This window comes from Neomonachus schauinslandi, chromosome 3 (genome assembly GCF_002201575.2).
Source record: "Neomonachus schauinslandi chromosome 3, ASM220157v2, whole genome shotgun sequence".
NCBI lineage: Eukaryota > Metazoa > Chordata > Mammalia > Carnivora > Phocidae > Neomonachus > Neomonachus schauinslandi.
In genome coordinates, this window is record NC_058405.1 from 145,594,916 (window position 1) to 145,614,814 (window position 19,899).

The 19,899-nt window shown below is 38.5% G+C and overlaps 1 protein-coding gene across 1 annotated transcript in view; it reads left to right on the forward strand.

Moving 5' to 3' along the window:
* Positions 1-1,069: 1,069 nt before the first annotated feature.
* FSIP2 (fibrous sheath interacting protein 2) overlaps positions 1,070-19,899 on the forward strand; it is a 107,872-nt gene continuing 89,042 nt past the window's right edge. Inside the window, 8 exon segments of the mRNA XM_044913354.1 lie at positions 1,070-1,168; positions 1,518-1,643; positions 5,198-5,359; positions 6,063-6,152; positions 7,385-7,524; positions 8,637-8,778; positions 9,272-9,382; positions 11,859-11,979. Coding sequence (XP_044769289.1) covers positions 1,070-1,168; positions 1,518-1,643; positions 5,198-5,359; positions 6,063-6,152; positions 7,385-7,524; positions 8,637-8,778; positions 9,272-9,382; positions 11,859-11,979 — 991 coding nt within the window.

Below are 19,899 nucleotides of genomic sequence, written 5' to 3' on the forward strand. Positions count from 1 at the left end.
GACTTAATAGTAACTATCATTCCTCTTTAACCTTTGGAAAAAAGAGGTCATTATTGGCAAGGCTGTTATAAAGATTAAATGTGGTGACTGTTTACCACAGTATCTGGAGTTAGTAAATCCTCAATAAATAGTAGGTATTACTACTAAATGGGCCAGAAATAAGAAAGAACAAGGGTCTAAGTCCACATTCCTGACAAATCGGATACATTCTGTGCCCTCAAAGTACTCACAGTCTAGTTAGCTCCTTGAAAGAAGAGGCCAAATTTTACTCACCACCATATTCCCAGTACCTCTTTCAATGACCGACCTCAAGGAGTCGTGCATTTTATAAATTCTGGCTGGATGGCTGACAGGAGAAGAAAAGAGGAATCTAGGAGAAAGCGGGGGGGGGGGGGGGGCAAAGAAGAGGGAGTAGGAGAAGGAGAAGAGAGCTAGAAAGGAAAGAGGAAGACTAGAGGAGGGAGGAGGACAGGAGAGAGGCAGAGCCCCAAAGGAAACCAAAGTACAGTAATGTGGACCTGGAGTGGAAAGAGGTCGTGGGAGCCTGGGGATGGGGTGTGATCACAGTGTCTGTAAGGGGGCACATATAGAAAACCAGGCCTCTGTCCCTAGAATGGAGTTTTTTGTTGTTTGTTTGTTTGTTTGTTTTGCTCACCCCCCACCGCCCCACCCCGGCCAAACCATAGCTCCTCGGAGGCCAGGAGAAATTAGCCAGCTACCCTCCCGCAAAACTTTCAAAGTTTGGAGTTGGGTTTGCTTTGACTGAGGGGTGCTGGCTTCTGAGAGAAACGATATTTCAACTGCAGCCCTCATAGACCAGGCCCCTAGAACTGATTTCCCCAAATCCCGGGCGCTGCACGCCCAAGCATCTGGGACCAGCCCTCGGGAGGGCACCACCTGTCTGGGGCCCCCAAGTTCGGAGCCTGGAACGCCGCGAGGGTGAGGCCTCGCGGACGCGGGGTACTGGCCATTCCGGGGCCAGTCGCAACGGAGCGACGACGACGGGGAAAGGGGTGCGAGGGAAGGGGCCAGGGGAGGGCGGAGAGGGGCAGAGGGGCCCGGGCCGGCGATGGAGCTGTACCTCAGCGCCTGCTCCAAGGCTGCCAACATCGCTGCCACCAAGACGGCCACCAGTAGCCTGGCCGCGGAAAGCCAGGAATGCGGAGACGTGAGTGGCAGCCAGCCTGGCGTCGTGGTCCTCCGACGGGCTTCCGGCTCTCTGGGGCCCGGGCAGGGAGAGCCACAGACGCGCCGCGCGGTTCCTAACCGCCCGCTTCTGGCGCCCTCGTGCGGGCGGCGGGTGGAAGTGCTCTAGGGCTGCTGGGGCCGCAACTGGCTGTGGCGCAGCGGCGAAGCGGGTGGCCCGGGAAGCGGGAGGCGGGAGGAGGTCTTCAGGGCTGTGTGGTAGGCCGGGACCCTTCGACCCTGACTGTATGACTCTTGATTGGAGTAGGAGTAGATTGGCCTAATATCTAATACTGAAAGGAAAGGCCAAACTCTCCAATTGCATCTGACAGGGCGTGCACAAAACCCACTTACCAGGGGTCGGAGCGGGTCAACTACTGGATCTGCCTCTTGGGGTCAAGCTGCCTATGATCCCAGGAAGTAAAACTTTATACTATACTACGAAGTTAAGTGAAAAGGTAAAGTAATTTTTAATGGTCTTACGTTGGTTTTCTTTGCTCTTTTCTATTTGCTGTTAGACTCAGGCACTACATCATACAAAGTTCATTAGGGGAATTTGCACTACCATACACAGGAAAAAAATAACCAACCCCACATCTAACCTAAGATATTGTTTAGGATGCATACCAAGCAACTTCATCTAGTATAGTCTCAGAATCTTGGGCTAGAAAGTTTAGATTCTTAGTTCTGCCTTAATTTATAATTTATAGAACCATATTAACTTTTCTTTATAATAACTTTATACCTATTTAGTGAGATTTTGTTAGAAAAATATTTGGTTGAAAGGTGGAAGATTATTGGTGCTAGCTAGCCATTTAATTGTGTTATGACTTTAACCAATAATAACTTGGACAAAACTCTCATTACAGAACACTTTTCTATGATTTTTGTTTGTGCTGCATTCTATTTCACACACTGAGAAAACAGTGAAGATGAAATAAGTTAACATGTTTAGTATTTAACTAATGACTCCATGATTTGCCCCAACCTCCTCATCCAGTCTTTTCTCTAATCGAGAGCCTCAGCTCCTTCCACCTGGGGTATTTTATGCCTTACTCACACATACCATGTTAAAATTTCTGTGCCTTTGTTCACCTTGCTTCCCAAACCTGACATATTCTTTCCTCTTCTGCCCAATCTGTGAATTTGAACCATCTTTCAAGATTCTCTCTGAACTATTACAGCCCCCAATTAGCTTATATTTCCTTAAAATTTGCATTGCCCTTGGTTTGTGTAATTTTACTCAATGCTATAATTTTATAATTATAATTTTATAATGTAAATCATACTGGGGTAGAGTGTGCTTCCCTCAAACTCTTTCATATTCTTAGTCCTCAGCGCTACCTCTACCCTCAAACCTCCCCAGCCTTTGACCCAGTGACTAATGCTGAAGGAGGTTCAGTACATTTCTTTTTTTGAGTGGTTGCTTTGATCAATAGTGCAAAAAATTTTACAGGAAAGAATTCCGAGTGACCCTTGTGCCCTCCTTCTATCTATGATGTCATCAGAAATTAGTGGGGCCTCTTGGTATTTGATACTTGCCTAATAAACATGATCACTTAAAGTTTTGTTTCTGGGAAATACATAATTTCCCTTTGTTCCAGTAGAATAGAGCAAGCTAACAACAAATAAGCCACCTCACACTGTTTGGCTGAGTCACATCCAAACAAACTAGCTTTCCTAAACCATGCTTGAAAACTCTTCAGGGTATAAACTTAGCCCTGTCTTTCAACTGTTTAGTCAAATATACTGTTTGCTGAATTACCATTTCTATCAAACATTAATTCGCTTGCCAACTAGTTTTTTAAAAGATGTTCTCTCGATTCTTTATTAGATTCATTCCCCCCAAACTATCTTCATTTAATCATAATCAAGCACCAGACTATTTCCCTGAAGACTGACTTTGTGAGATCCTTCTTTTTCTTTCAGTACTATCTCCTCAATAAAGTGATTTTTTTTATGTTTACACTTTTAGGTTGTTTTTTTTTTTAAAGAAAACCACAATCACTTTAATTGACAACAGAATGCATACCCTGGCTCTAATGAATGGATATGTCTAAAAGGTGTTCCTTATTTACAGGTAATTAGCCCAAGTTTGGTCTTGAGAAACATACTACCATCACAGCTGAAGTTCAACAGCTAAGAGATGTTGACAGCTAAATGTCAACATCTTAAAAAAAAAACAAAATCAATCCATTCTTGAGTCATGATTGTTGATTGTTTCCCTTACAGGAAAGGTATGGGCTTTATACCTGGTCTCACTGAATTCAAGACACACTCCTAAGAGATTCTTTTCTTTGCCTTCTCAGGGAAACATTAGTAATTAGGGAATTTTACTTCATGATGTATGCCCTTGGAAGAGATTGAAGCCTTGTGTTAAGCAAGAAGTCAGAAACTTATCAAGGAAGCTTTTAAATGGAAAACGAAAGCTAGCATCCTATCATATTCCTCCAATCTGCCCCTTTGCCCATATATGAAACAGCCTCCCACCTATAGCTTGAGGGAGTTCTTTATAGAGTGCCACCCAGCCAGGCTCCTTAGTGTTCAGAATCTGACTGAGGTGGCTACTGCCAGGCTGAACACAGAGGTCACGAACTAGTACCTGCAGCCAGATCTAGATTGGTGCACAATGCATGGGGGCTTATCAATGGAATTGAATGCCTGCAAACAGGTCAGGTGCTCTCAGGTTTGCCACATCTTCCACACATTCCAGGTGCCTTTCACTTGAGCCAAGTACTGCTTTGATTGTACTTCAGACTAAAACTTCCATTTTTCTCACCACAAAAAATTAAAGGAAAGCAAAAAGAAAGAATGCAAAGGCAATATTGGGACAACTTCCACACCTACTTACATCCTCTACTTTTTCCCTTTTAGAGGTTCCCCAAAACCCATTTTCACCATCCTGCCATTGAAAAATGGACTCGGAACTCACACACACACACACACACACACACACACACACACACCTCACTTTGGTAATGTTTTAATTTACAAACGAGATGAGATAATTCAGCTGTTTCCTCTAATGTAACAGAGAAACAGGATTATTAGCTGATATTTTCCTTTTATATGCTAATGACTACTGTATAAGGTTGTATTTGGTCTTTACACATATGAAGAAACCTCAATCCTTATTAATATCTTTTATAATTGGTTCTTCAATATGTTGAACTTTATAATACAGACCTTGATTTTTTTCCTAACTGTAGTGCTCTCAGAGACTACTGGGTTTCTTGCCTTAAATAAGACCCTAACCCAATAACCTTTATTCGTTATCTTTTTTTAAAAAAGATTTTGTTTATTTATTTGACAGAGAGAGACACAGCGAGAGAGAGAACACAAGCAAGGGGAGTGGGAGAGGGAGAAGCAGGCTTCCCACTGAGCAGGGAGCCCGATGTGGGGCTCGATCCCAGGACCCTGGGATCATGACCTGAGCCGAAAGCAGACGCTTAACGACTGAGCCACCCAGGCACCACCTATTCATTATCTTTAACATCTGAGTTTTACTTCTACTTTTTTGGTTTAAGTTTCCATGAATCTTGGTGAAAGACTTCCTATTTTCTTCATTTTCAGATTATTGAGATAATCATAATTAATATCATCCCTTTATCCTTTTAAACGTAGTGAGTACTTTGACTTGGAAGTGGGAAAAGGAAAAGGAAGAATCATAGCTTTCACTTTCTTTATACATTAAAACAAATTTTATCCTAGTTCCTTTCTTTTCTTTTCCTTTCTTCTCTGACTCAGGGCCAGGGACTGATAGTGATCAGGGGAGGAATTAATTGAGTGAGGGAAGGTTTTTAGAATAAGTCAGGTCAGTGGGGAAAAAGAAGTCAGGATAATAAATTTATGTTGCCTAATCCAAATCTTTCTGTTGCCAGTTCTTCCCCACTTCAAATTCTTCTCGCGTGCTTTATTTTCAGTGAACAGTCTAGTCATTTCAATAGATTGACATTTAAAAGTGAAATTCATTAGCTTTACGCTTATAATATTTTAAAATCTGTGTTTGCAGCTTTTTCGACCTTCTTACGGTTTTAACCTGACTGATCCTTATTGTCGACTTTTGGAAAACCAATATAAAAGTCTTCATGATCCACATTTAAGAGCATACTATAAGCGCAAAGATATCCTGAGAAGATTAAAGAAAGGAGGCTATATCACCAGCAATAATAAAGTGGGTTGAAGATTAATTCTTTTTAATCATTGCAAACCTCCAAGACTTGATAAAGCTTGCTTCTGTACCTCACTGGGGGGTCTGTATCACCTTTAACTTGGTCATGAGAAATAATGGGAAATTTCATAAATTACTCAGTATTTGGGTCAAGGGAAACCAGACAATAGTTTTTTCTAAATGAAACTACTTCTTCCCTCACCTTTTTTCTTTATGATATCAAAAGATGATTACCAAATAATTTCAGGATGTAAAGGTAATTTTCCCAAATGTATCATAGTCCTCTTTCTCTGTCTCTAATGTCACTGTATGCTTGTCAAGGATTATGTCCCATAAGCTTTTTAAAAACTTGAGACAAAATAGGAACCTAGTAAAATCAGCCTGATGGAATCTTGATGGACTATATTCTTATTGGGGTCAAACATTATTATTACATTAGTATTTTCTTTTAATAACTCCAGTTGTATGTACTAAATCCCCTATCATGATGCATATTAATAAAGTAACGTTATCTGGATAGAAATTTCCTGTTGATTAAAAGTTGTAGAGAGTTACTGCTTACAAAATCGTTAGCAATTTATTACTCTTAATACCAAAATATTATCAAATGGTATGGTATTACTATTTTTCCTAGGAAAGTAATTGCTATGATTTTTAAATATTTGTATTTATATATTTTTGTCATTACTGTTGTTTTGTTTTTTAGATTGTATGTACCTTGAGGGACTTGAATAAGTACAGGCAATATCTTACCAGTTTAAAGTTAGACTTTGAAAGAAACTATATAAGAGATCAAGTAAGTTAAATACTTAAATTTGGTTTCTTTTCATAGGGTTTGGAAGAAAGCTTTATTTGCATGCAAAATATTTTCATATATTTTTACCTTTAATTCTGACAAACTACTTTTTCCAAATTAAAATTTAGAAGAGGAATAAATAATATTTTGAGGTTGCTATATTAAGCCAAGAAAAGAAAAGGGACCCAGTTATCTATTAATATGCCAATAGTAGCTTGCATAATTTAGCAATTAAATTGCTACTCAGATATGTCACTTCTACCTGAGCTAAGAGCAATAGGAAGAGTCTATTGTGGCAGCAAGATTCTTCAGCTGGAGCCCCCAAAACAGCTTGCATAACAGGAGAGGAGGAGTATGAATAATTACCATGTCCTATAGGTGACTGGAAGAACATGTACACTGTGTATGTGTACCCACACACATGCAGCTGTGTTCATTCAATAAAAAATGTTGTTCTTAAAAATGAAGTGGAATGATTTGGTGTAGAGTGGGTATAGATAGTGACTTCCTTTCAATTTTTGACTCAAAAAGTTTGTGTGAGTGTGTACACACATGCACATGTGCATGAGTCAAGAGAGTTGGATAAAAACGAGAAATGTGTGTGTACGTGTACGTTTACAAATTTATGTTCAAAGGTTGTGTAGAGGGGTGCCTGGGTGGCTCAGTGGGTTGAGCATCTGACTCTTGGTTTTGGCTCAGATTATGATCTCATGAGTGGTGGGATTGAGCCCCATGTTGGGCTCCGCATTCAGTGCAGAGTCTGATTGAGGAGTCTCTCCCTCTTTCCCTCCCCCTACTTGTGCACTCACGCTCTCTCTCTAAAATAAATAAATAAATCTTAAAAAAGAGAGAGTTGTAGAGAAATGATAATGACTTCCCTATACTATTAAATGTTCTGTATTTTACCCAATTTCCCCCTTCTGCCTAGAACTTCTCCTCCCCTCCTTCCTTATTATCATTTATTTTTTTCAGAATGGATAGAAAAATAAGGTGAAGTATTTATCATTCATTTTCAGAGAAAGACATCTTTATTTTGGGTTGGTTGTCCTTGTCTACAATAGGTTTAAATGCAGTTAAGCAGAATTAGCTATTCACGAAGTACAGGAATTTTACTAAGCATATGATAGGACAGTTTTATTTCTGAGAATGTAAAAAGAAGATTTTACATATACATAGTCAAATTTACATACATTTATGTATATGTGTGTATTATAACACACTTTTCTTAATAGGAAATGCTTGCAAAGCAAGTAAATAGACTACAGGAAAACAGTCAAATACCTAGACGTTCTGATGTTGCACGGTTCCAAAATTGGTTGTTACAGGAAGGCACCCAATCTAATAAGGACCAGGAACGATTAATAAGGCACAGGTAAGATTGAAGTTAATGTGTATTTCATTTATATATTGTGGACCCAAATATGTAGGAAGGTACTAGAAAGAATTGAAGGTAGGATTTTTAGAGAACTAGACACTATTTAACTCCAGAATTGTTCCCACTATGGAGAGGAAGAGAGACCAAGAGGTACGGGAATTGGGAAATTATGGTAGCAAGGCTATAAAGAGAAATTTCTACCAGAGAAGGCAGGGTTGTTGTGAGTCCAAAAGATAATCTAAGCTGATAACTGGAAGAACAAAATCAGATCCAAAGTCCTTCCAATTGTAGTAGATGGAGGGAAAGTATCTTTAGCACACGCTTCTACAGTAGCTTCTTATGATCATCTTTAAGGACTGATAGCATTAAGTTTGAGAAAGTTAGTGAAAAGTCAAAAAAGGAAACTTTATCTAATGCCAATATAAATATGCATCGTCTCTAAACTGTCGTTCTCTAAACTAAGATATTACCTACTAACGTTCAATCGTTACCATTCCATGACCAAGACCACTTCTTAGGAAGTGAAGGGATATTATTGGTCTTTTTCCTCCTCCTTCATTAAAGTGAGAGAGGCTGCAGTGCCTGACTTTTTATATGCCATGGTTCAATTTCATGGTAGGCCCATAAAACAGATTGACATACCAGAGACCCAGACTACAGATGGAAGATTTGTTCAAGGTCTTGTAAATTACAATGGACCCAGTATACATCTTTTTATTAGGAAACTCAGATCTGTTTTTTTTTCCCAGATTTGAAGTCAGTGTTTCAGTTACTTTAGCCTTCTTTGCAAACCCATATTCCCAAATGTACAAAGTTATGAATACTTTCTGTGTAAAATGTTTTTAATCAATTTGCTCCACATTTTACCATTGGCTGTGCCATAACAGATACTTATATAATAGGGACATTTGTATAAGGAGTAAAGTGAGTTGGTGGGTCAGGCTGGCTTAAAGGTCCATGAGCAGAGCTGATAGAAAAACTGTAAAATTCCTGTAGCTTAAGAAATAAAAAGCAAGCAAGAAGTTGGTTTGAGAATATCAAAGCAGAGATGATGCCATCATAAGGGAAATAGCCAATTCACCTTTACTTGTATTTGCACTTTTACTTAGATATTTGGATATGATAAATAGGGAATTAGAACAACTTGAGCACACAGCAGAAGAGCAACGCCTACTTCGGATGGATAGAGAAGAAAGACGACAGCGAGAATACACAAGGAGAAAACTTAGTCTTCGTAGAAAAATTGAAGAGGTGAGATAACAAATTCAAAATATTTAGAGAAAAATTGTATACAGTTGTTTCATTTGTAAGTAATTTACCTCTCCATCATACTTCTTGAAGTCATTTCAGGTCTGAATCATTTATCCACATTAATCTTTTTTCCAAGTTGTTACATAAAATAATGAGGCTGACCACAAACTGTATATATATATATATATGAGCCAATATCTACTATTAAAGTGATGATTGTGAAAGTTGCTAGACACTATTTAACTCCCCAAAAGTCCTCATTATAGGGTGGAAAAATTTTTAAATTTAGCTTTAGTAAAAAAATAACCATACCTGCATTCCTAATAGGAGTGCGTAAGAAAAGGCCATCCTAAACCCAGTGTATGACTTTAATTATGCTTGACCTGATTTCTGTTAGGCCCCTTACTTATTCTAATTTGCTTGTTGGTGGTGGAAAGAATACAAAGGTTTACTGTGAACACATACTGAGTATAGTAACATTCATACTCTCTAGGAATGGAAGACAAAAGAGATGTTACTTCTGACAAGGATTGGAGAAGATGTTAAAAGAGAAGCTAGGATAGAGGAACAACGGCGTAGAAGCAGAGAGGAGAGTGACAGGAAGGTAGGGTGAGCTTTAACCTCTAACTGGGGCTGTTTGAAGAGAAGCTTTTGCCAGTTTTGATATTTGGGAGTACACTCTGTGAGATAACAATGGACCAGTTACCCCAAATGATAGGCAACTAGTGCAATGGAACAAGTGCTGGCACTGGGAGTGCCCATTAGACATGACCACTGATGGTAGGCATGGTCATGCCACAGGCTACTTGAGCGGGGTTATTGGCAGAGCTATTTGAATTCCAGATATTTCCAATGGAGTTATTCTAAATCGTTTCTTTTGAATTGTGTTTTAATACAAGAGGTTTTCAATTCATTGCTGTATACTTCTTAGTATTGTAATCTTTTTGAGATTGACATTTTATATATATATATATAATGTCTCTCTCTCTATATATAATGTCAATTATATATATATATATTTTTTTTACTCCAAAGTATGTGCTTAAATTAGTTATCGAAATCTTTAAAAGATTTTTTGCCTTTGCATCTTTATCAAAAATCAGCTGTATAGACTGATTTTTGGACTCTTTTCTGCTCTTTGACCTATTTGTCTATTATACTGTCTTGATTATTATACCTTTAATCATTCTTTAAATCAGTAGTGCTAACCTTCTAAGTCTGTTTTTCTATTTTAAAGTTGTGTTGGCTAATCTAAGCCCTTTACATTTCAATATAAATTTTAGAATCAGCATTTCAATTTCTACAAAGAAATCTTACCAAGATTTTGATTAGAATTATGTTGATTCTATAGGTCAGTTTGGGCACAATTGATGTCTTGATAATATTGAGTCTTCCAACTCATGAACCCAATATCTCTCTCCATTTATTTAGGTTTCCTTAATTTTTGCAGTTTACAGTTCTTACTTCTTTTGATAGATTTGATAGATTCATCCTTAGGTATTTCATAATTTGTATGCTATTATAATTGGTATTTTTAATTTCAAATTCTGATTATTTGATGTTAGTATATAGAAAAGCAATTTTTTATATTCATCTTGTATCTTGCATTGACAAAATCACTTATTCTAGTAATTTATTTCTAGATGCCAATTGATATTCTACATAAATGATTATGTTGTCTACAAATAAAGGTGGTTTTATTTCTTCTCTTTGGATGTGAATGCATTTTTCTTTTTTTTTTTGCCTGATTGCACTGACTATAACCTCTGTTATAACATAGAATAGAGAAAATGATAATGGACATTATTATCAAATATTTATTTTGCCCTTTCTTTCTTCTCTACAGGCATATTAGGCTGCTTAATATTGTTCCACACCTCGCTGATACTCTTTTCATTTGTAACTTTTTTTCCTCATTGTTTCCTTTTGAATGGTTTCTTTTCCTAAATTTGCATTAATTAATCTCTTCTTCTGCAATGTCTATTTTACTATTAATGCATATCTCATATTACTCATGTCATACATTTAAAAAATTGATTCTCTTCCCTTTTATATGTTATATGTCTTTTCTTTACCTTTAAATATATGGAATAAAATTGTGTTTTAATATTCTTATCTTTAATTCTAACATTCGTGTCATTATGGGTCAATTTTGATTGATTGATTGATTGATTGATCACTCATTTTATGGGTTATATTTCCCTGCTTTTTATGCTTGGTACTCTTTGATTGGATGCCAGATATAGTGAATTTTACTTTTCGGGTGCTGAATATTTTCATATTCTTTTAAATATCCTTTAGCTTTTTTCTTGAATGTAGATAATTTCTTTGGAAACAGTTTGATTGTTATAGGTCATGCTTTTTAAGATTTGTTAGAGGGGCCAGAGCCATGTTTAATCTGAGACTAGTTATTCCCTAGTCCTAGAAGCAAGACCCATTTTAGAACTCTACACAACACCCTATGACTTACGAAGTTCTTCCAGAGTGGCTGGTGAAAATAGGCGTGATAGACAGGTGCCAAGCACTGTTCTCTCTAATCCTCTAGTACTGTCCTTTGTGTGGCCTTGCTTAGTTTCCTCACACACTGGTACTGATGCATCTGTTGCCGAATACTCAAGGGAACCCTTTGAGGATCTCTAGGGTTCTTTCTCTGTGCAGTTACTTCCTTTCTGAGACATCCAGGGTCAATATTAGCCCAGAGGTTCACAAAAGGAGGTCACATTTTATATATTATGTGTATCTCTGGTAGGCCTGGGTGTTTTTGGTTAAGTTACTCAGGAATCCCTCCCATTGAAGATGATTTAGAAATTGCCTAAGCTCTGCAGGATAGCTATGATTAAGAAACCCTACCTCATCTGTGACTGGACCAGTTTCCTGAAGGTATACAGTGAGGTAACTGTATCTAAGTTTTCATGTTTTATCACAGATGGAAATTTGTACCATGTAACTTTACAAGTCACAAGACAGGAGTGACTGTTGATTTCCAATATACACTCTCACATTTTAAAGATTTGTCTTGCATTTTTAAACAGGAAGCTGATGTTAACTTATATATATATATATATATATTAATATTTTAGAAACAAGCCCTTCTAGAGAAAAAAATGGCTTATCATTTACAAAAAATGCAAGAAGACAGCTTTAAAGGAGAAGAGATGAGAAATGACACATTTCATTACAGAGGACAAGATGGAACATACTGTGAACGTGAGAATATTAAAAGCTGATAGAGCTATGTAGAAAATGCTTATTTATATATTTACTTAAAAATCCTTTTGTAAAATTCTGTTTGCTTACAATTGCTATTTGCTTTGTGCTAGGCACAGTTCTAGGCATTTCTCTATGATAGTTCAACTTGAAAAGCAGACATATGCAAAAATTAAAACAAAGTAAAATAATCTTATCAAGTGGTTCAGTAGACAAGCTTGCCTATACTGTAGTTCTAACCAACTTACATATAATAAAAATAATGTATTTTTTTGCTACTGAAACTTTAAAAACTCGTGTGTAAGATAATTGCTATTGTATACCAACATGGTGATCTACTATGTTGCCAGCCAGAAAGGACAATATCAGAAGAAAACGGAGGGGGGGGAGGGCAGGAGGTTGGGGAATAAGGAAGGGAGGAGGTAGAGAAGAAGGGAAAGTAAGGAAGGAAAGAAAAAAGAAGGAAATGAAGAGTTTAAAGGAGGGGCATCCAATCATGACTTTTCTATGCCCAATCTCTACCAGCTTTTTTTAATTTATAACATTATAAAATATAGTGAATTTATTAAATTAAATTAATTAATGATATTAATTACAATTTCATGGCCAGAATGCAAAAATGTAAACTTGCTTTAATTATCATGACTATGTAGTTTTAGGAAAGAGTAAGATCATCTTCCATCCCATCAATCCTATCTCTATCCCATCAATCCTGTTTTTAGGTGAGAGCCTCCTTGCATCTCTCCAGTAGATTACTAACTAGTCTCCATTGGCTCTTTTTTCTACCTACTTCAAATCCATTTTTCATGCTGCTACTAATTAGACTTTAAATCTGTTCTGAGGCTTTCTTCCAGCCCCAAAATGTAAAGATTCCCATTACCTCTTAAATGAAGCTCAGACTTTTGAGGCAACCATTCAACACCATCTAGAGCCCAACCCAAACCTAACTTTTCAGCTTTATTTCACACTACCTGCTGGAAGAAGGAAGCTATGATCTAAGGGTGATGTGCATAGGCTCTGGAGCCAAACTGCTGAAGTCCAAACCCTGCTTTCCCATTATCTAGCCATGTAAATAGCTTGGACAAATTACTTAACCACTTTGAGCTAAGTTTCATCATCTGAAAACAAAAATACTATTCCTAAATTCTCATAAAATCTCAAAAGCTCTAGCCCATAGTAAGCTCTCAATTTATTTCATTGTCCAATCAAACGAGACCACTGACCATTCCTAAAACACAAGTAACTTTTCTTCTGTGCCAGTCTTTGTCCAATTTTCTTAGCCTGGAGTGATGTGCTCACTGTCCATCTATCCCTATCCCACAATTCTTTTAGCTCCACTATAAATGACACTCCACAAAGTCTTTCTTAATAACCCTAATTGGAAGATCCTTCTCTGGGGCGCCTGGGTGGCTCAGTTGGTTAAGAATCTGATTTCGACTCAGGTCATGATCCCAGGGTTCTGGGATCGAGCCCCATATCGGGTTCTCTGCTCAGCAGGAAGCCTGCTTCTCCCTCTCCCTCTGCCTGCAGCTCCCCCTGCTTGTGCTCTCTCTCTGTCAAATAAATAAATAAAATCTTTAAAAAAAAAAAAAGATCCTTCTCCTTTGAATCCTTTATAGTTCTTTGTATCATTCTCCATACACTTATTACATATTTCCCACTGTCTTAATCACCCATAATATTCTAACTCCCACTTTTGTATTCACAGAACAAATAGCACTATATGTATGTATGTATGTGTGTGTATATAAAATATATATTTGCTAAATGGACTAATTCAATCTATTCAGCTCATTGAAATAATGACAACAATCTCATGCTTCAGAAAAGAAACCACTTTAGGGGTGCCTGGGTGGCTCAGTCAGTTAAGCATCTGACTCTTGGTTTCAGGTCAGGTCATGATCTCCTGGTTGTGGGATCAAGCCCTACATCAGGCTCTGTGCTCAGTGCAGAGTCTGCTTCAGATTCTCTCTCCTTCTCCTTCTCCCTCTCACTCTCTCTCTCTCTCTCAAATAAAAAAATAAAACCTTTAAAAAAAAAGAAACCACTTTAGTAACAATATACATCCCTACATCTTCAACTGATAACTGTCTCATTTAATAGGAAAAGAGTTTAAAGTAGACATTTTAGACCTTTGTTACCTCAGAACCCCTCTTTTGTTTTTTAATTTTTATTTTTTATTATGTTGTTAGTCACCATACAGTGCATCATTAGTTTTTGATGTAGTGTTCCATGATTCATTGTTTGCATATAACACCCAGTGCTCCATGCAATATGTGCCCTACTTAATACCCATCACCAGGCTAATCCATCCACCCCTTCTAAAACCCTCAGTTTGTTTCTCGGCATCCATAGTCTCTCATGGTTCATCTCCCCCTCCGATTTCCCCCCTTCATTTTTCCCTTCCTTCTCCTAATATACTCCATGCTATTCCTTATGTTCCACAAATAAGTGAAACCATATGATAATTGACTTTCTCTGCTTGACTTATCACACAGTATAATCTCCTCCAGTCCCATCCATGTTGATGTAAAAGTTGGGTATTCATCCTTTCTGATGGCTGAGTAATGTTCCATTGAATATATGGACCACATCTTCCTTATCCATTCATCTGTTGAAGGGCCTCTCGGCTCTTTCCACAGTTTGGCTATTGTGGATATTGCTGCTATGAACATTGGGGTGCATATGACCCTTCTTTTCACTACATCTGTATATTTGGGGTAAATACCCAGGAATGCAATTTCTGGGCCATAGGGTAGCTCTATTTTAATTTTTTGAGGAACCTCCACACTGTTTTCCAAAGTGGCTGTACCAACTTACATTCCCATCAACAGTGTAAGAGGGTCCCCCCTCTCCACAACCTCTCCAACATTTGTTGTTGTTTTCCTTGTCAATTTTTCCCATTCTAACTGAAGTAAGGTGGTATCTCAGTGTGGTTTGGATTTGAATTTCCCTGATGGCTAATGATGATGAACATTTTTTCATGTGTCCATTAGCCATTTGTATGTCTCCTTTTGAAAAGTGTCTGTGCATATCTTCTGCCCATTTTTTGACTTGATTATTCGTTTTTTAGGGGCTGAGTTTGAGAAGTTCTTTATAGATATTGGACATCAGCCCTTTGACTGTAGTGTCATTGGCAAATATCTTCTCTCATTCCATGGGTAGCCTCTTAGTTTTGTTGACTGTTTCTTTTGCTGTGCAGAAGCTTTTTATCTTGAAGTCCCAAAAGTTCATTTTCACTTTTGTTTCCCTTGCCTTTGGAGACATGTCTTGAAAGAAGTTGCTGTGACTGATGTTGAAGAGGTTACTGCCTACGTTCTCCTCTGGATTTTTGATGGATTCCTGTCTCACATTGAGGTCTTTTATCCATTTTGAGTTTATCTTTGTGTATGGTGTAAGAGAATGGTCGAATTTCATTCTTCTGTATATAGCTGTCCAATTTTCCCAGCACCATTTATTGAAGAGACTGTCTTTTTTCCATTCGATATTTTTTCCTGCTTTGTCAAAGATTAGTTGACCATAGAGTTGAGGGTCCATATCTGGGCTCTCTATTTTGTTCCATTGGTCTATGTGTCTGTTTTTGTGCCAGTACCATGCTGTCTTAGTGATCATGGCTTTGTAATATAGCTTGAAATCAGGCAATGTGATGCCCCCAGCTTTGTTTTTCTTTTTCAACATTTCCTTGGCCATTTGGGGTCTTTTCTGGTTCCATACAGATTTTAGGATTGTTTGTTCCAGGAATGGCATTGAAGGTATAGATTGCTCTGGGCAGCATAGACATTTTAACGTTTATTCTTCTGATCCATGAGCATGGGATGTTTTTCCATCTTTCTGTGTCTTCTTCAATTTCTTTCATGAGTGTTCTGTAGTTCCTGGAGTATAGATCCTAACCTCTTGGTTAGGTTTATTCCCAGGTATCTTATGGGTTTTGGTGCTATTGTAAATGGAATAGATTCTCTAATTTCTCTTTCTACAGTTACATTGTTAGTGTATAAGAAAGCAACTGATATCTGTGCATTGATTTTGTATCCCGCCACATTACTGCATTGCTGTATGAGTTCTAGTAATTTGGGGGTGGAGTCTTTTGGGTTTTCCACATAAAGTATCATCTCATCTGCAAAGAGAGTTTGACTTCTTTGCCAATTTGAATACCTTTTATTTCTTATTGTTGTCTGATTGCTGTTGCTAGGACTTCTAGTACTATGATGAACAATAGTGGTGAGAGTGGGCATCCCTGTCGTATTCCCGATCTTAAGGGAATTGAGAATGATATTCACTGTGGGTTTTTCATAGATGGTTTTTATGAAATTAAGGAATGTTCTCTCTATCCTATACTCTGGAAAGTTTTAATCAGGAAAGGATACTGTATTTTCTCAAATGCTTTTTCTGCATCAATTGAGAGGACCATATGCTTCATCTGTCTCCTCTTATTAATGTGTTCTATCACATTGATTGATTTGCGAATGTTGAACCACCCTTGCATCCCAAGAATAAATCCCACTTGGTCGTGGTGGATGATCCTTTTAATATACTGTTGGATCCCATTACCTAGGATTTTGTTGAAAATTTTGGCATCCATCTTCATCAGGGATATCGGTCTGTAATTCTCCTTTTTGATGGGGTCTTGCCTGGTTTGGGAATCAAGGTAATGCTGGCATCATAGAATGAGTGTGGAAACTTCCCTTCTATTTCTATTTTTTGAAACAGCTTCAGGAGAATAGGTTTATTTCTTCTTTGAATGTTTGGTAGGATTCCCCAGGGAATGCATCAGGTCCTGGACTCCTGTTTTGGGGGAAGTTTTTGATCAGTGCTTCAATCTCATTACTGGTTATTGGTCTATTCAGGTTGTCAATTTCTTCCTGTTTCAGTCTTGGTAGTTTATAGGTTTCGAGGAAGGCATCCATTTCTTCAAGCTTGCTTAATTTATTGGCATATAGTTGCTAATAATAATTTCTAATAATTGTTTCTGTTTCCTTGGTGTTAGTTGTGATCTCTACCCTTTCATTCATAATTTTATTAATTTGGGTCCTTTCTCTTTTCTTTTGGGTAAGTCTGGCCAGAGGTTTATCAATCTTACTAATTCTTTCAAAGAACCAGCTTCTAGTTTCGTTGATCTGCTCTACTGTATTTCTGGTTTCTATTTCATTGATCTCTGTTCTAATCCTAATTATTTCTCTTCTAATGTGTGGCTTAGGCATCATTTGTTGTTTTTTCTTTTTTTATTAAGTTTTTTTTTTTTATTTGACACAGAGAGAGTACAAGCAGGGGGAGTGGCAGGCAGAGGGAGAGGGAGAAGCAGGCTCCCCGCTCAGCAGGGAGCCTGATGTGGGGCTCGATCCCAGGACCCTGGGATCATGACCTGAGCCGAAGGGAGACACTTAACCATCTGAGCCACCCAAGTGCCCCTGTTGTTTTTTCTCTAGTTCTTTAAGGTGTAAAGTTAGTTGGTGAATTCAGAATTTTTCTCTTTTTTTTGAGTGAGGCTTGGATGGCTATGTATTTCCCCCCTGAGGACGGCCTTTGCAGTATCCCATAGGGTTTGGACCAATGTGTTTTCATTCTCATTAATTTCCATGAGTTGTTTAAGTTCTTTGATTTCCTGGTTGACTCAAACATTCTTAAGCAGAGTGGTCTTTAGCTTCCAAGTGTTTGAATTTCTGCCAAATTTTTTCTTGTGGTTGAGTTCCAGTTTCAAAGCATTATGGTCTGAGAATATGAAGGGAATAATCTCAATCTTTTGGTATCATTTGAGACCTGATTTATGACCCAGTATGTGGTCTATTCTGGAGAAAGTTACATGTGCACTCGAGAAGAATGAGTATTCTCTTGTTTTAGGGTGGAATGTTCTGTATATATCTATGCGGTCCATCTGTCCAGTGTGTCATTCAAAGTTCTTGTTTCCTTGTTGATTTTTGGCTTAGATGATCTGTCTATTGCTGAGAGTGGAGTATTGCAGTCTCCTACAATTAATATATTATTATCAATATGTCTCTTTATTTTGGTTAACAGTTGGCTTATGTAGTTGGCTCCTCCCATGTTGGGGGCTTAGATATTTACAATTGTTAGATCTTCTGGTTGGATAGATCCTTTAAGAATGATATAATGTCCCTCTGTATCTCTTAATACAGTCTTTAGCTTAAAATCTAATTTGTCTGATATAAGAATTGCTACCCCAGCTTTCTTTTGAGGTCCGTTGGCATGGAAGATGGATTTCCATCCCTTCACTTTCAGTCCGGATGTATCTTTAGGTTCAAAATGAGTCTCTTGTAGACAGCATATGGATGGGTCTTGTCTTATTATCCAACGTGCAACCCTGTGCTGTTTTATGGGAGCATTTAGGCCGTTCACATTGAGAGTGATTATTTAAAGATATGAATTAATTGTCATCATGTTGTCTGTGAAGACCTTGTTTCTATAGATTGTCTCTGTAAATTTCTGTTGTATATCACTCTTGGGGCCTTTCTCCTTTTATAGAATCCCCTTTCATATTTCTTGCAGGGCCAGCTTAGTGGTCACATATTCTTTCAGTTTCTGCTGGTCTTGGAAGCTCTGCATCTCTCCATCCATTCTAAATGACAGCCTTGCCTGGTAAAGTATTCTTGGCTGCATGTTATTCTCATTTAGTACCCTGAATATAGTCTTGCCAGGCCTTTCTGGCTTGCCAGGTCTCTGTGGATCAGTCTGACATTATTCTGATGTTCTTCCCTGTGTACATAAGGAATCTCTTCCCCCTAACTTCCCTTAAGATGGTTTCCTTTGTTCTAAGCTTTGCGAGTTTTACTATTACATGCCAGGGCATTGGCCTGTTTTCCTTGATCTTGGGAGGGGTGCTCTCTCCCTCTAGGACATGAATGCTTGTTTCATTCCCCAGATTAGGGAAGTGCTCAGCTACGATTTGCTCAAATATATCTTTTAGTCCTCCCTCTCTCTCCACCCCTTCAGGGATGACAGTAATTCTGACATTGGAACGTTTCATGGTGTCACTTTATTTCTCTCATTCTGTTTTCATGGATTTTAAGCTGTTTCTTCCAGGCCTCCTCATGCTTATTCTTTTCTATCATTTTGTCTTCTAGATCAGTAATTCGGTCTTCTGCCTTGTTTACCCTAGCTATTAGAGTATCTATATTAGATTGGATCTCACTGATAGCATTTTTAAGTTCTGCCAGGTCAGCTCTCATTTCTGCCCTTAGAGACTCTATGTTGCCATTAATCAATTTCTCCATTCTAGCTATCGTCTTCATAACTGTTACCCTGAAGTCTATTTCTGACATCTTGCTTATATCTATATCCATTTGTAAATCTGCAGCAGAAGTCACAGTCTCTGAGTCCTTCCTATTTGGGGGGTTCTTCCTCTTAGTCATTCTGTTGAAGGGTGGTTGAGGGAATGTACAGAATCCAAATTATTGGTCACAAGCCAAGTAAGATGCACCTGTTTTATAGGGACCTTAGGGTTGTCGGCCTCTTGTTTTCCCAGCCTGTCTTCTGGGGGAGGGGCCTGCCGTCTGTTACTCAGGCAACCCTGTTTGGGCAGAGTTGCCCTGCCCCCCTGTGTGGGGGGATGGTCTTAGTGAAAACCAGTTTTGGGGGGGCTTTTGTTCTCTAGCGGCTTTCCCTACTGGCTTTCCATGTCTCTTCTGAGAGTCAGAGCAGAAGAGATCATTTCCAACCCTCTGCCTCAAGCAGAGAGATCACAGTCTGTTCTTCAGTGAGCTTTCCAGGCCACACTGTCTCCGTTTCTGTCTGTGCTGCTAAAACCACAGCATCTGGGTTGTGCACCCCTCAGCAGTGCTCCCAGTCCTCGCTTCCAGGTCCAGGCAGGTCTCTGTCCTCTGTGCTTCTAAAACCGCCAGCCACCCCCAGTTCGCACATGTGCTCCTGCAGCTCCAGGTTTCAGTCCGGGGGCGCTGCCCTAAA